Below are 15,662 nucleotides of genomic sequence, written 5' to 3' on the forward strand. Positions count from 1 at the left end.
GCGAAATGGTCTGATGTTATTATCCAAAATACTGATTATGGCTAGACGAGCATAAAAGAAATAAGATGAACAATCGTGCTGAATAAATTAACAACAGTAAAAACGAAAATATTTCTTATAACAGACCTTTTTTTGGAACGTGCGTAGCTAGCTGACACTCTTTTTCTGTCGTGGGGTAGTTCTTTTTGGATACAAACTCAAACGGAATTTCATTTACTGTTTTATGTGTTCACTTGCACGATTTTTTTCAGTCATTATAGGAGCAGAAGTTTTTATTATTATTATTGTATGCTGGAAGTAAACCCTCTTTTAAACATGTTTTATTAAAAGTAATTGCTGCCTCAGCTGCATTAATTTTATACAGGTTTTTCTCTATTTTTCTAATTATTGCTTTCTCATTGTTGCTTAAACTAGTGAGCAACGCACCGAAAGTTGACATATCTCAATTAGGTAGAACGATTGGATTTTATTGGTAAAAATTTCAGTTGGGGTTGTCATATTTTCGGGTATATCCCGTCGAGTTTATTACAGATAGAATTTATGTTAAATTCTATTTCTTTTCTATTCTTTCTATTCTTTCCGGACGTTTCATCTGAATAAACCTCAGACATCCTCTTGGGCGGAGGTGGGTGAAGGACTGAAGTGAGAAGGTGAGTCCAGCTGCTTATATTGCGGTGGCGCAGCTGGGGGCATCGTGCCGCTGCCTTTTCATTGGCTCGTGGGTGGGGAGCTTCTTTTTCATTGGCTGCCTGGCTGTGGGCTCAAGCCAGCTCCCGATTGCAAGAAATTAATTTAGGAATGTGGCCTTCAACGGGGAGAAGCAAGTATCCAGGACATGGTTTTAAGAACAACTACTGTCAGGGCCTTTGTGAAAAGGGCCCTCTCCCATTGTTCTACCTGGCAGGACACACACCTCGAGCTTGATAGAGCTTCACAGATGCTCGTGAATAACGGATATTCCAATAAGCTCATCAATCGAGAAGTGCGTACCGCCCTCGAAAGATGGTACTCGAACGAGGAACAAGACCCACGACCCCGCGAGGAGGAGAAGGCGATGAAGAAGATCATTAAGGAAAACATCCTCCCCATTGAAGAAGGCAAGATAGTGGACCTTATAATATACTACAAAAACCGTAAAACAAAAGACCTTATCATGATAAATAACCCCTCACCGCCATCAGGAGACCCCCCTCAAGCAGACGAACAGATGAACGTAGTATACCAATACATATGCCCCGACCGAGGATGTCCTGGGAAGTACATTGGAATGACTACCATGCGTCTTGCGAAGAGAATCTCCTGTCATGCCCAAGAAGGGGCTATCAAGAACCACGCCCTCACCGCCCACAGAGACACAATCTCCCGCGACTGTATCATCCGTAACACCAGGATAATAGGGAGAGCACCCGACCCTCGCGTCTGCGCCTCCTGGAGGCGTTACTCATCCAGGAACAAAAGCCCTCCATGAACAAGAACACAGAGGCCTTTTTGCTCCCGACCTGCATCGAAGAAACACTCCAATAACAGCAAAATCACCATATCACCGCCCGAAAACGCCCCAATCCAAGACGACATTAATACGATGAATAATACCAGCAGTGACCTTAATCGATGAATAATACCAGCAGTGACGTCACGCGGCCTGTACCCAATCAAAATGAAGCCCAGCGTGATGATATGCAGCTGAGAAGATCGGCGCGCCTGCTGAGCATGCGATCGGGAGCTGGCTTGAGCCCGCAGCCAGGCAGCCAATGAAAAAGAAGCTCCCCACCCACGAGCCAATGAAAAGGCAGCGGCACGACGCCCCCCGCTGCGCCAGCCTGCAATATAAGCAGCTGGGTGGACTCGCCTTCTCACTTCAGTCCTTCACCCACCTCCGCCCAAGAGGATGTCTGAGGTTTATTCAGACGAAACGTCCGGAAAGAATAGAAAAGAAATAGAATTTAACATAAATTCTATCAGTAATAAACTCTACGGGATATACCCGAAAATTTGACTACCCCAACTGAAATTTTTACCAATAAAATCCACTCGTTCTACCTAATTGAGATATGTCAACCTTCGGTGCGTTGCTCACTAGTTTAAGCAATAATTAGAAAAATAGAGAAGAACCTGTATAAAATTAATGCAGCTGAGGCAGCAATTACTTTTAATAAAACATATTATTATTATTTTATTTTTTATTTATTTATTTTTTTTTTATACCACGGAAAGCGTGTCATTGGAAGGTTATTTATGGTCAGTTAGTCTTTGAACTCTCTAATTAGGAATTATGTTTTTTCATCAACTAGATCCGGAACTGTTGCATGTGTAATATCTGGCGGAAAAGTTATGAGCCAAAGAATCATATGCAGAACTACAGGGGAAAAAATCATTACTGTAAATATATTATAGGAGAATTTAATCACTAAATATTAGAAAATATCAAGTCATATATTAGCTTCTGTTAAAAATTATTGCAACAACTTGCGTCAATCTTACATTCTAGAAAGCCAGTACACCTTACTAGTAATCTTTATTGTGGTAAAAATTACTTAAAATCTAAGTATGTGGACTTGTAGTTTCTTGTATGAGTTCCGATACTTTACATTTATTTACGTCAATAACTGATTTAGTATTAAATCTGTGTTGGTTAATTGTTAATACCAACTTTCGGATTTTGGAACGATTTGCAAATAATGTCAAGCAAGTCATCAGTGTTTGAATGTTTTGGAAGTAAAACCCATAACGAAGGTAATTTGAATAATTCACGAATTTAATTATATATGCTTATGGCTCCCGGAGATAGATTTTCAAATAAGTGTTGATACTGGTTATTCGTATTTTTTAAAGGAGATCTGTAAAACTATTTCAGTTTCCTGTTGTGTCCAGTCACAATGACTCTTAAATCAGTTGGCCGCTGGATTTATTTACTTTTTCATGGGATTATAAACATTCCAGCGTTGAAGCTTCTCTCCGGCGTCATCTTTGGTATCTCTGTGATCTCTTTCGGGTTAAGAAAAGAATGTTTTGTTTTAGCTTTAAAGTATCTGCACCATTTCTTAGGAAGTCGAGGGAGCATTTCAGGATTCGATTCAGAGCTGTCCAGCTTTCACTTTCAGCGCCTTACCCTCATCACATTTACCGGTCCCTTCAGGTGGCATTTTACTTATTCAGACAAAGACTGCTGCTCTTGTTCTGTTTCATTTTGTCCCTCACGTATCCCTTTGCACTTGTGTTTAGCCTTTCTCCCAAGTGAAAACTGAACTACGTGAACCTTTTTGGGGCGTGTGAGGTTGGTATAACAGATTTAGTTTCTGCGCAGTTTAAAGATGAAACTGTTTTATTAATATCTGATGTTTAAATTATGCAATCATGGTTCCAGAATTTCGTGGAGTACCTGTGCTGTTTCAGATTCAGGAGTAGGAAACTTCCTTGTTAATGGTTTTTGGGTCAAGTGATTGTGTTAATGTATATGAATGTTACATCGGACGTTCGATATTTTACATTAGTCTTTGGTTTTGTATTATTGAAGATAGTTCTCGATCCTTCAAATACTGTGGCATGAAACGCACCAGTAATGGAGTGCTGTGGTGTTGTTCCTTATATAAAACGTAACATTAATTCTGATTGGCAATTTTTGGACCACTGTTAAACCACATGCTTGAAATGAATGTGTGAAGTGTACATTCAAAGGGAGATGAAATAGTATGTCAGCTGTACAGTATTGCACAGCAAAAATATATTCAATGCCGTATTTTAGCCTCTGTGTCTTCCAGCGCCGCATTACGTCTCGTACTATTTCGGACAATTTCTTTTATGAAGTGTTGGACTTATCTAGTTTTGCCAACTCTGTACTTGTTTGTCTTAATTGCCCAAAGGAATAAGTCCTTCTTTCCCGTGGGAATACAATTATGAATTTCCATTAAAACGTAACGCGTTGCTAATTACGTTCCATTTTACATATGAACATCTGAGCCTGCAAGTGTACACCGTAAGTATTTAGGAGACTGAAGCGCCGCTCAGTTAGAGAGAGAGAGAGAGAGAGAGAGAGAGAGAGAGAGAGAGAGAGAGAACATTTTAGTGAGGACTTCAAACCAATTCATTGTAGGGTTTATTCAGACCTTCCACTATTCAGCCTATGGAAGCCGCTGCGATTTTTTTTTCTTTTTTCATTTCAAATTTTTTCCTGGCTAATGGTCCGAATGAAAGGATGCGAGAGCCACGTTCACGTGAATGCAGATATTGCCTAGCAATCAAATCCTCGACGTATTTTGAACAATAATAAATTTTGTTCAGATATTCTATGATGCTGTATGCGTTTGTTTATTATGTCTACTCGAGTGGTTAGGTAATTTATCAGATTATTTCATGCGTCCAGATGTTTATTTTCTAATCCAAACGCTGGAGTTCATCCTTAAGAAGGCTTTTGCTGACTAAGCTGTAGGAAGCAGCTTGACCATTTTAACGATTGCTCTTAGCGTCGTTTCGTGACAAAATAGCCATGACATTTTTTCTCCGCAAAGAGATAAAGTAGTAAATCGCGATAACAACAGCAACATAATAATAATAATAATAATAATAATAATAATAATAATAATAATAATAATAATAATAAAGAATATAATACATCGTGACTCTAGAACGTTACAAGGAGTTATAAGGATTAGGATTCTCAAAGACTTGTTAGTCTATCTGAGGAGACATCTTGTGCTCACTTATCTCTAGGAACAGGTTTTACTATTCATTCACGTTGTCCTAATTATTGTGTCTAGCTTTCATCTAAACTCTTCTACACTGTTGCCATAAATCAACTTCCCCATGATTTCATTACCTTCTTGAACTGTTGCCATTCAGAGAGAGAGAGAGAGAGAGAGAGAGAGAGAGAGAGAGAGAGAGATTTCAAGGAGTATTAGATTTAGGAAATCCCTTGAATGACCTCCCCTTCCCGGTGGCCCCCTCACCCTTTTTATATTTGGTTAAGCACCGAAATAGTCATGCGCTTTTCATCGTCACCTTCCCCTTCCTTCCAAGTGGTCTCTCCCCCCCCCCTTTTTTTATATTCAGTCCATTGACATTCATGATTTTTGCAAACTGATCAAGTGCAGTTCATGTTAATGGGTCAATTACAATTGCTATAAGATGGACTGGTTCCTGTTTGTAAGAAGGGGTTCATTACACACACACACACACACACACACACACACACACACACACATATATATATATATATATACATATATATATATATATATATAATATATATATATATATATATATATATTCTCTCTCTCTCTATCTCTCTCTGACAACTTGATGGCCGTGTTCGAATCCCAAAGCATACCATGCGTAATGAAACGTCGGCTCCCCATATGTGTGTGTGAGAGAGAGAGAGAGAGAGAGAGAGAGAGAGAGAGAGAGAGAAATGGATGTAAGCCGCCATTGCCCTTTCAGAATGTCTACCATCAACCCTAGAGGGCTTCGACTAGGTAACCCTTTGTGTAGCCTTTATCGACTGTCCTCAAGATTTATTGTTACATTGATTAGTATATATAACAAAATATGTCATTTTGAGGTTCTTCTAGATATTAAAGATTACTCTGGACTTCAAGTGGATTCACGGAGACAAGGAATAGAATCTAAAAGAAAGGCGTATGCCTAGTTTCCAAGAAGCAACAAAACATAAGAATTCAGAACAACAGAAGCCAGGGGTGTCAGTAAGGCTTGGGCTATAAAAGAGAACATTCAACTACCAGCACACAATCCCGGCTTGTGTATTGAACAACAAGAGAAACTGGCGTTGTGACTTTTACGTAGGTTTTTACAGGAGGATTGACTTTCTCTTTTAACACACACACACAAAATTAACAGTTCAATGACAATCTTTCAACGGAGAAAAATAACCAAAAAGGAGATAAATTAATTGCTTTTCTTTAGTTCATTCCATTTATGAGACCAATGTCAAGATATTGGTCGGATAAGGCTGATGTACAGTCTGATTACCGGAGATGAAGGACTAATGGTTTACGACAGTTATGAAATACGAGAATTTTTTCAAGTCGTTATAGAATAGTTAGAACTCCTAAAACGTTGGAACAGGTAAGGAACTTATTTCACTCTTTTTAAAATCAAATTTAAAGAACCGAAAAGGAGAGATGTCAAAGCAAATCAAGGAACCCGTTTCTTGAATGGAATAGGTTGACCGAAATGTATATCGTCCTCTATGCTGTTGTCACAATAGAAGCCACATTTTCCAAGAAATCAATTTCGCAGTCTTTCCTGTGTGAGTTCCACTCTTTTTGTAGATCTTGAACCTTCATTGGATTCTTACAAAACGTCTTTGGAAACGGAATCATCCAAGTTTTCGATGATTATAATATTTTCCTATTATTTCAAGTCCTCAGTTCGCTTGTTTTAAAGTTCCTTAAGCTTTCTTCATAATAATAGTTGCATGAGACCCTGAAATCAGGATGAAATTTAGATACTAATTTCAGGGTTTAATGAAACATTTACTATTAAGAAAGATTTAGCAGCTCTGAAACTGGAGAAATTGAAGGCTGAAAATTATAAGACAAATTCTAAACACGGAAAACAGGGAGAATTCTGTTTCCATAGACGTTTTATAAGAATCCAATAAAGATTACAAATCTGCAAGCTAAGTAGAACTCATATAGGGAAGACTGTGCAGATTTACATATAACGTTAAGAAAAGTAATATTCGGCAAAATATCAGTAGCAGTGAGATGAAAGGATACGGTCATTTCATAGAAGATGTGGCCTCCATAGACTACAACAGTCAATGTAAACACATTTCCTTCAAGAAAAGGGTTCCTTACTTGAATTTCTCTTAGACTTCTACTTGTCCGTTCTTTAAATTCGATTAATAAAAAGTGAAACTAAACGGCTTCTGGCGTTTTAGGACTTCAAACTTCTTTATGATGACTTGAAAAAATCCCAGATTTTATAACTATCGTAAATTGAAAACCAAGTTTCCAAAATCTGCTTATCTGCTGTGAGTCCCGGATTCTGCAGTTACAGAAAACTGAATTGGGATTTAATGTTAGTCTCTTCAAAATTTTAGTCTCTTCAAAACTGATAATTTAAACAAATATTTCTTAATGTATATAGAGCGAAATAGATAACACTTGACAAAAACTGCGACAGAGAGCTCTGCTGTAGCACTCTGCTGTAGCAGACTTCCCGAAATTGCTGGGGAGGGGGGGAGGGGGCTGGGTAGGTAGAAAGGAGATGTAATCCTGACTCTCGTTTGGAACAAAGCGTCTTGGCGGGGATTTTTAGAAATCGCCTTTGAATCTTTTCCTCAGCTACACTGAGATTGGGTTGAATACATTAAGGCAGGAACATGTTGGCAGCTCGGTCGAGTTAACTTAATAGACAAGTAGAGAGTCTTAGGTTTCTTTCTTTGAGGGATTTTGCTTATATATATATTTTTTTTTTTGTATGCTATGTTGTCCTGTTTCATATGGTAAATTTATACTTTTATTATTGGTAACGATATATGTAATACATACTTATGGCGATTACAAGTAAGAATTCCTTAGGCAGTCATGAATTATAATTGTCTTCTTCAATTCATTGCGTTATCGATTTTGTTTTACTGTAATAAGAAGCATCATGTTTCAGTAGTAAAGCTCTTTATCTGAGTTGCCATAGCAAGAGCTGTCTCCTGTTGTTAAGATGATCAGCTAAATTTCCAACTTTAACTTTTTCCATAAGTGATCCGTTAACACTGAAACGTTATTTTCCTCAGTATATGTAGTATGATTTATATAGATTACCCTTTCTGTAGTGGGATGTCAATTATTGTAGTGAAATTATTGAAAATGGGAGACTATCTCAAATTGCAATTTATCACTAAAAAGAAAACTAGGTTATGAATGAATAAATTCTCTATTATTATAAAGTTACTATTGTTTAACACATGTCCATCTTAGTTTCGTGAACCAGCCATGTTGTTTCTCTCCAAAGGGGAAATATTTGGTTTACTGTATAGATGCTCTTAAGAAAGAGACTATGGAACTGGAACAGTTGGCATAATTATGTCCTGTCCCTTTGCTCTAGGGACTGGATGTAAGTCTCGTAAAGTATGATGCAGCCAAAAATATAGAAGCTTGATTTTGTATGCTTTAAAAAAACTAAGCGGCGGATTTATCAAAATTCTAAAGATAATAAAGGTCTCAGAACAACATATGAACATTCAAGAGTAGAATAGTTTGCACGGTTTCGAAACTCTACTCTTAGGAGTCCCCCAGGGTTTTTGACTCTTTTCACTGACAGCTCATACTATTACAAAGATAATCGCCCAAAAAGAAAAAACATTCTGTCCTTTATTTGTTGGTGAGTTGAGTGTCTTTTTTGCAGCTGGCTTCAACCCCATGTGCCTTAGTGTGTCTCATGTTTTTGACATTTGATCTGTTCCCTCCTTTCTTCCCTGTTACTATCAAACCTTTCAGACGTTTTTTTTTCTTGGTGCATCTGTGGGGTTTACTTCCAGTTTCACCTTTATATCCTTGTACTCCATTTCATTCATCTTCTGTATCTCGCTGTCTTGGTGTCAGCCACTCACACATTTCTCTCTTAAGCGTTGAGTGGCCGAAAATGCCCTAGTACTTGGTTTGATAGCATACATTTTGCAGCTTCGAGGTTAGTGTAACAGATTAACAGACCAAATTATCATTAACAAATAATTCAGATGAGCTAAAAGCATGGGTTTAAACTTTTGTCAACGAAGCTAGTTGTTGGTCCTTTCTGCCATTTTCAGACTACTGGTCCAAGTCTTATTCACTATGCTTTTGGAGGATGCAGCTGAGATTTATCTGGAGCTCTATCTCCAGGCTGCTGATTTATTCATCATACTGGAATTTGAATATCTGCTGGCAAAGTTAGGCCAACCGCTGATGCTTCATCTAGCGTTCCATTTCCAAATTACTGGCCCAAATTTTATCATCCCGGAATGAGAATTGTTTTTTGGAACGTTAAAGGTAACGCATCTTGAGAGCATGTCTGTGGATGAAGGCAAAATTCATCTGGAGCTCCATCTCTAGACTGCTGGTCCAAATCTTATTCTTCATTCTAGAATTCAAACAGCTGCAGGAACTTTTAGGGTAACCCATATTGATTGGGTGTTAGTTGATGTAATTGAGATTCATTTGGAGTTCCATATCCAAATTACTGGCCCAATTTTTATTCAGTATGCTGGAATTGGAATAGTTAGAGAAACTTTTAGGTTAACCCCTATTGAGAGTATGTAAGCGGATGCAAGTGAGATTGGCAGAGACTCCCACAATTAATCTTATAGTTAGAACTGAAAGGTATTTTCCTTACTGTAGGGACAATCCATGATTGCCATTCCTGTTGGCAGGTGTCTCTTTCCTCCTAATATTAGCAGTTATGACTTGGACCATCGGCGAATGGTCTCTTGTTTGTCAATTGTTCGTAAGTTGTATTTTAACAGAGATCTTTCTTATTCTCAGTTAATCCCTGGTCCAATTTTCCTGCCGAGAGCAACCAGATTTACTGAACAGCAGCACCATTGTGTAGTGCCTCACTGTAGAATTTCTCTGTTCCAGAGGTCCTTTACTCCTCACCATGTTGAACTGTGGAACAGTCTCCGTGAGGATGACGTGCAATTGGAACATAAAAAGTTCAAGCGACGATGCAATACATAACGCCCCTAATACTATACTCCTTGCAATTTAATACATTCTTATCTATTTATTAATTTATATTTTTTAATTAACTAGATCACTTCTTTCTGTATTTCCCCTTACCTCATCTTACTTCTTCCTAATGATTACCACATTCTTTCGAAGCTTCAGTCCCAAGCCAGTGGCCCCTGTGAGCTTGTTCCATATGAATAGGGTTCATCTTCTGAATTCTTCTTCCCAGCTGGTTCCCTTTTTTTTTATATGGGGAACAATGATAATTTAATGCTGAACTGAATCTATCACTTGTGTAATGCCAGATGCTACGTATTGTAGATAATCTGATTTAACCAAAACAATATATCAGAAGATTCAAGGTGTTTTCATATGTTTTAATTCATGATTGGCAGCGTGAAAATGGTATTTCTTGTTATGTCGATGCTTCTGTATCTGATACTGGTTTTGGGTATGGGACTGTCTTTCAAAATGTTGAGTGCAGTGGAATCTTACCCAGCGGTTTTTTAATTCTCAATCTGGAAAAGTATGATATTGTAATGATGCTGGAGGAAATTTTCGTTTGAGATAAAAATTGTATTTTATAGTGATAATATGAGCACGCATTAAGCACTGATTTTAAGTTAAATCACTGTCTGGTTGTTGAGATTTTAGCGGTTAAATTTAACAGATAGTGGAAAACAGGTAGTTAATTTTGATAAGTACAGGCACGCTGAGGATTGGAATGAAATGAAAGATAGAGTGACCAATGATTTTGCATGGCAAACAAAGATGTATCACGCTGCCCCACGGTGATTTCCCTATTAATATTAGAAAAAAGCACTACGAAGCCTGATTGATAGTAATCAGTATATACTGGATATTGTCATTTTCACGCTTCCCTGGGGTCTAGGAAGAATCGCCATTTTGTGATGAATGCTTATTCGCCTTGACTTACAGAATTCGCAGGTCGAGTTTCCTAGTCTTGGAATATAAAAGTTCATTCTCTCTTTCGAATGCCGGTACGAGGAGGTTACTTACACTATCTCCAGGATTTTCAGAGAAGACAATGCATATATATTGAACAACATATCTGGGAAGAAGTAGCCTTATTTCGAAACGTTTAATGTATAATGCAGTTCAACAAATTTATATAGCAGTGGCGATCGATGTAGCCAACAATGTATTGGTAATGTATGTAACGAGCGAATGAATAATTCATGAAAATTTTTGTCAAGACTGAATTATTAAAAATTTTTTTTAGTAAGTAATTATTGTCCAGCATCGATGCCCCCTTTTTGATGCCATAAGTCCTCAAAGGAATAGGTAAAATAGCATCAAAATTTCATTTTATTGTAGATTGAAGGTTTTTTTGTAGATTGAAGGTTTACAAACAAAAGGTATGATATATAAAATATAAAGCATATTAGCAGTTAACAATATCAGAACATCAGAATTTTCCACAATATTTTTCTTTCATCTCTCATTTACTCTAGATTATTTGTAGATGTTACGCTTTTTCTGCTTCTCTTTTTAACGTTGTTTATGTTGTTTTTCCTCAACAGACACAGACGACAGCGAGAATGAAGGTCACCTGACCAACATCAATCGACAGGTGATGAGGCCGCCTGGCTGCTCTGGGAAAGCTAAAAGAGGACACCTGTGTTTCGATGCCGGATTCGAGACAGGTAAGCTTTGCTGGGAGGGCTTTGTCTGTCAGTCCGCACTTTTTCTAAGGCCAGACGGCTGCAAATTGGTATGCTGATCATCCTCCCCCCAATCATCAAACATAGCAAATTGCAGCCCTGTAGTCTCAGTAGTTTTTATTTTATTTAAGTTTTAAGTTAGCCATAATCGTGTGTCTGGCACCGCAATAACGCAGGCCACCATGGCCGGCTGAGATTTCCATGGGCCGTGGCTGAGCGTTCCATACAGAATTATATGCTTTACATAAAACTCGATTGCGTTGAAGAAACTTTGGCACATTTTTTACTTGTTCTTTTTACCAAGCATTCGAGTGCTCATTCTTTAATAAGCTATCGTTTTTCATTCATTAACTAGGCATTAGTAGCATCTGCTCTCTCTCTCTCTCTCTCTCTCTCTCTCTCTCTCTCTCTCTCTCTCTCTCTCTCTCTCTCTCTCTCTCTCTCTCTCTCTCTCTCTCTCCTTCATTGTTTAAGGTATAGCTTTGTGATGCCCTTACCTGCTACAAAAGGTCTCACGAAAATTTCAGTATGAAATACGAAAATGGTGAGGTGGTATCCAGGAAGTGTAAAAGTGCCCAAGAACTCAGGCTCCCAGTGGCGGATCTAGAAATCTTTAAAGGGGGTCGGGGTGGGGGGCACTTAGGATTTTAATATATATACGCATATATATACATATATATACATTGTGTGCACATACGGTACATATACATCAATATTCATGTATGTATGCACACACATATATATACAGACATAATTTACATCATATGCATATTTATATTGTATGTACTGAATTACAAGGGTTAGGATGTCTCGAAGACTTATTAGTCCAGTTGAGACATCATGTGCTCACTTATCTTTAGGAGCAGGTTTCACAATTCATTTAGTGTTCTAATGATTTTGTCTAGCTTTCTTTTGAACTATTCTACACTGCTGCTGTTTACAACTTTTAGTGGCAGTTTATTCCATGAATCACAAATCTTGTAAGTGAAGAAGTTCCCACAATGCGATGTGCTGTATCTCTTCAGTTCTGGTTTCCATCCATTATTTCTTGTCTGGTTTTCTTTTAATGTGAAGAGGTTACTATCTACTTCTGTTATGCCTTTCAGTATTTTGAATGTCTTTATTAGTTGTCCTCGCACTCGTCGTGTTCCTAGGTCATACATGTTCAGGCTCTGTAGTCGTCTTTGGTAACCTATTTGCCTGACGGATGGAATTAACTTTGTGGCTCTTGCTTGTATCCACTCTAGTCTATTTATGTCCTTTCTTAGTGTTGATGACCAAATCTGTGCTGCATATTCAAGATGTGGTCTAACTATTGATGTGTAGAGCTGCAGGACCGTTTCCTTATTTTTGTATCTGAACTGCCTCTTTTTGTATCCCACTAGTTTCTGTGCCTTCATTTCAGTTTTATGCATTGATTTTTGGATTTTAAGCCCTTGGTGATAATAACTCGAAGTTCTTCCTTTGGTTCTACACTATTTATGTCGTTCCCAACCAGCATGTAGTTGGCATGAGGGTTGTTTGTTCCTATTTATAACACTTTACATTTATACAGGTTAAAAGGCATTTGCCATTTTTTTTACCACTCCTATTTTCATTAGATCATTTCTTAAACTTTCCACTGCATCTGGGTCTGCTGCATTTACATTTAGTTTGGTGTCATTTGCAAATCTGGCTATCCTACTAGTTAAGCCTACATCAATGTCATTAATGTAAATAAAAAATAAGAGAGGGCCAAGGACAGAACCCTGAGAAACTCCGCTTGTTACATCTGCCCATTCTGATTCTTTACTGTTTATTACGACTCTGTTTTCTCTATAAGTTAGCCGGTCTTCGATCCAGTCTGCTATTTCTTCTACAATTCCTAAAGCCTTAACTTTTGTCATTAGTTTCTTGTGTAGAACTTTGTCAAAGGCTTTTTGGAAATCTAAGTAAAGTATATCTGTTGTTCTACTATTGTCGCAAATAACAAGCAAGTTATGAAAAACTCCAAGAGGTTTGATAGGCAGGATCTGTTTTGTCTGAAACCGTGTTGGGTGTTTAACTACAAGTTGTTTCTATTAATGAGAGAGAGAGAGAGAGAGAGAGAGAGAGAGAGAGAGAGAGAGAGAGAGAGAGAGAGAGAGATTATAATTCTGAAGATTGTTACATTGTTTCCAACACCTGCAACTTACACAGAACATGCATGCATAAAATAAAACAAATGATTTAATTTGGTTTTCAGTGTCTATCAGTATTGGGCACACATTGCCAAAATTTAATTATAGCTTTGAGATTTACACATTAATCTAGCCAGGGGCGGAAGGGGGTGGGGGACACGTGCCAGGTGGCCCCCCTTAAATCCCACACTGCCCCCAAACGGTTTTAAGAACAATTAAGTAAGGTTTTTTCCCGGGAGAAAACAAATTCAGTGTTCTGTTTTTTAAAAAGAAATCTTAATCACTTAATATTTTTTGGTTACTTAGTCACTTTATCCATATGTCACTCTAATAAAATGTCACTCCTTTACTATGGCATTTATATCACTCCTTTGTATTTATGTATGTATGTATGTATATATATATATATATATATATATATATATATATATATATATATATATGTGTGTGTGTGTGGTGTGTGTGTGTGTGCGTGTGCGTGTGTTTATGTATAAATGTATGCATATATACCACATACATGTATATTACACACACACACACACACACACACACACATATATATATATATATATATATATATATGTGTGTGTGTGTGTGTGTGTGTGTAATATATATGTATATAATATATGCATACATTTATACTCAGGAACATGTGTTTAAATGCAAAGCACCAAAAGGAAGAAATCAAGCAAAAGGTGTGAATTCCCGACCGCCTTATAAGGCATCATACTTCTCCTCTTGCCAAATAGATACCCTACTTTCCTCGTTCTTTAACAGTTTGTAACCTGTATTAAATAGTATTTTTATATCCTCTGTTTGTCAGCCTAAGAATCTGCGTACCTCATCTCTGGAATATGTTTTATTATTTGCCACCTAGAGGGAGTGGTTCCAGATTGTGTTAGCCTTTCGTTTCTCAGCAAGTCATACGAGATGAAGTTGCTGTCCTTTTGTTTTTATTCGAGTAACAGAAGCACGGCAAGCTTTAACGTTTAAACTGAGAGCGCCTAAATCTTCCTCCCCAGTCGGAAATTGAAGCTGGATCCTGTCTTTGGTTAAACAAACGTTCTGGCATCTGGACTGAACGCAGGAAGTGTCACGTTTAAACGTTATTCCAGTGTTTTCTTAATTTTTCTGTGGTCCTTCTAGGAAGACTTGAATGAGTGTTAGTCAACGGAAGCGATGGCAATTGAACACCACCTAATTATCTTTCTCATATGAGCTCCATTACACCAGTCTCTGCCTGCTTATACTTGCAAGTTATGATGCTGCATTGTTTATCATTTCTTGGAATACCATATTGGGAGGTACAGAGAGGTAGGAAAATATTTGGAAGACCTCTTTTTGTGGCTTCGGCACTATGCAGTGAGACCTGTACCCATCTCTGCAAATGAATGAGTGGGGAGAAAATGCCAAAGACAGCGGAGTTCTGTGGGCAGAGGACCGGAGAGGGCTGTCATATTGGCGAAGAGAGGAGGTATACGAGACGTGGTATAGGCTACAGCACAACATGCGCAAACGTCACAAGCATAATATTTGAGTTTACCTTTAATATCAACAGCATCTCTTTCCCGGCCTTTGAAGGGGAGTCATTTTGAATACCACCACTCTGTATGTCTCACCGATCAGAAAGTTTGCTACAGCAAAAGTAGAATGTGCACTTAAATACCAGTCCATTTTTTATCGTTTGGTTAGAAAAGGAATAAAAGCTGCACATGGCCGCATTGTTGAACTTTTATCATTAATGTGATACTTCATTAACTATACTCTGTTTTTTTCCATCTGTCCATCCGTCTGTGGTGTTTGCGCATGGTGACACTGCGTCCCGGCCTTTAAATAACATCCTATTACGAATATTAACGGTGTGATTCGCATACAGTAAATTATTAAAACACTTTTCAGTTGCAAATGTACACCAAGATATCCTTTTATTTACCGAAAGCTTACACATAGTGTAACTCAGTTGCAAATACACCAAGATATCCTTTTATTTACCGAAAGCTTACACATAGTGTAACTATTTAAAGCCCGGAACGCAGTGTTACCATGCGCGACCACCACAAGCGGATGGACAGATGGAAAAAAACAGAGTATGGTTCGAAACATCATTAGAATACGAACCCTACGAAAGGATTTTATTTATTGGTTGCCTCTCTCTGGCT

The 15,662-nt window shown here is 37.9% G+C and overlaps 1 protein-coding gene across 1 annotated transcript in view; it reads left to right on the plus strand.

Annotated features, from left to right (window-relative positions):
- The first annotated feature begins 8,786 nt into the window (after positions 1–8,786).
- The window catches only part of LOC135218064 (uncharacterized), a 488,183-nt gene continuing 481,307 nt past the window's right edge, over positions 8,787–15,662 (plus strand). The window contains exons 1-4 of the mRNA XM_064254207.1: positions 8,787–8,881; positions 9,077–9,247; positions 9,455–9,612; positions 11,204–11,326. Of these exons, the coding sequence (XP_064110277.1) occupies positions 8,787–8,881; positions 9,077–9,247; positions 9,455–9,612; positions 11,204–11,326 (547 nt within the window). The remainder of the gene's footprint in view (positions 8,882–9,076; positions 9,248–9,454; positions 9,613–11,203; positions 11,327–15,662) is intronic.

Source organism: Macrobrachium nipponense, chromosome 9 (genome assembly GCF_015104395.2).
Source record: "Macrobrachium nipponense isolate FS-2020 chromosome 9, ASM1510439v2, whole genome shotgun sequence".
Classification (NCBI taxonomy): domain Eukaryota; kingdom Metazoa; phylum Arthropoda; class Malacostraca; order Decapoda; family Palaemonidae; genus Macrobrachium; species Macrobrachium nipponense.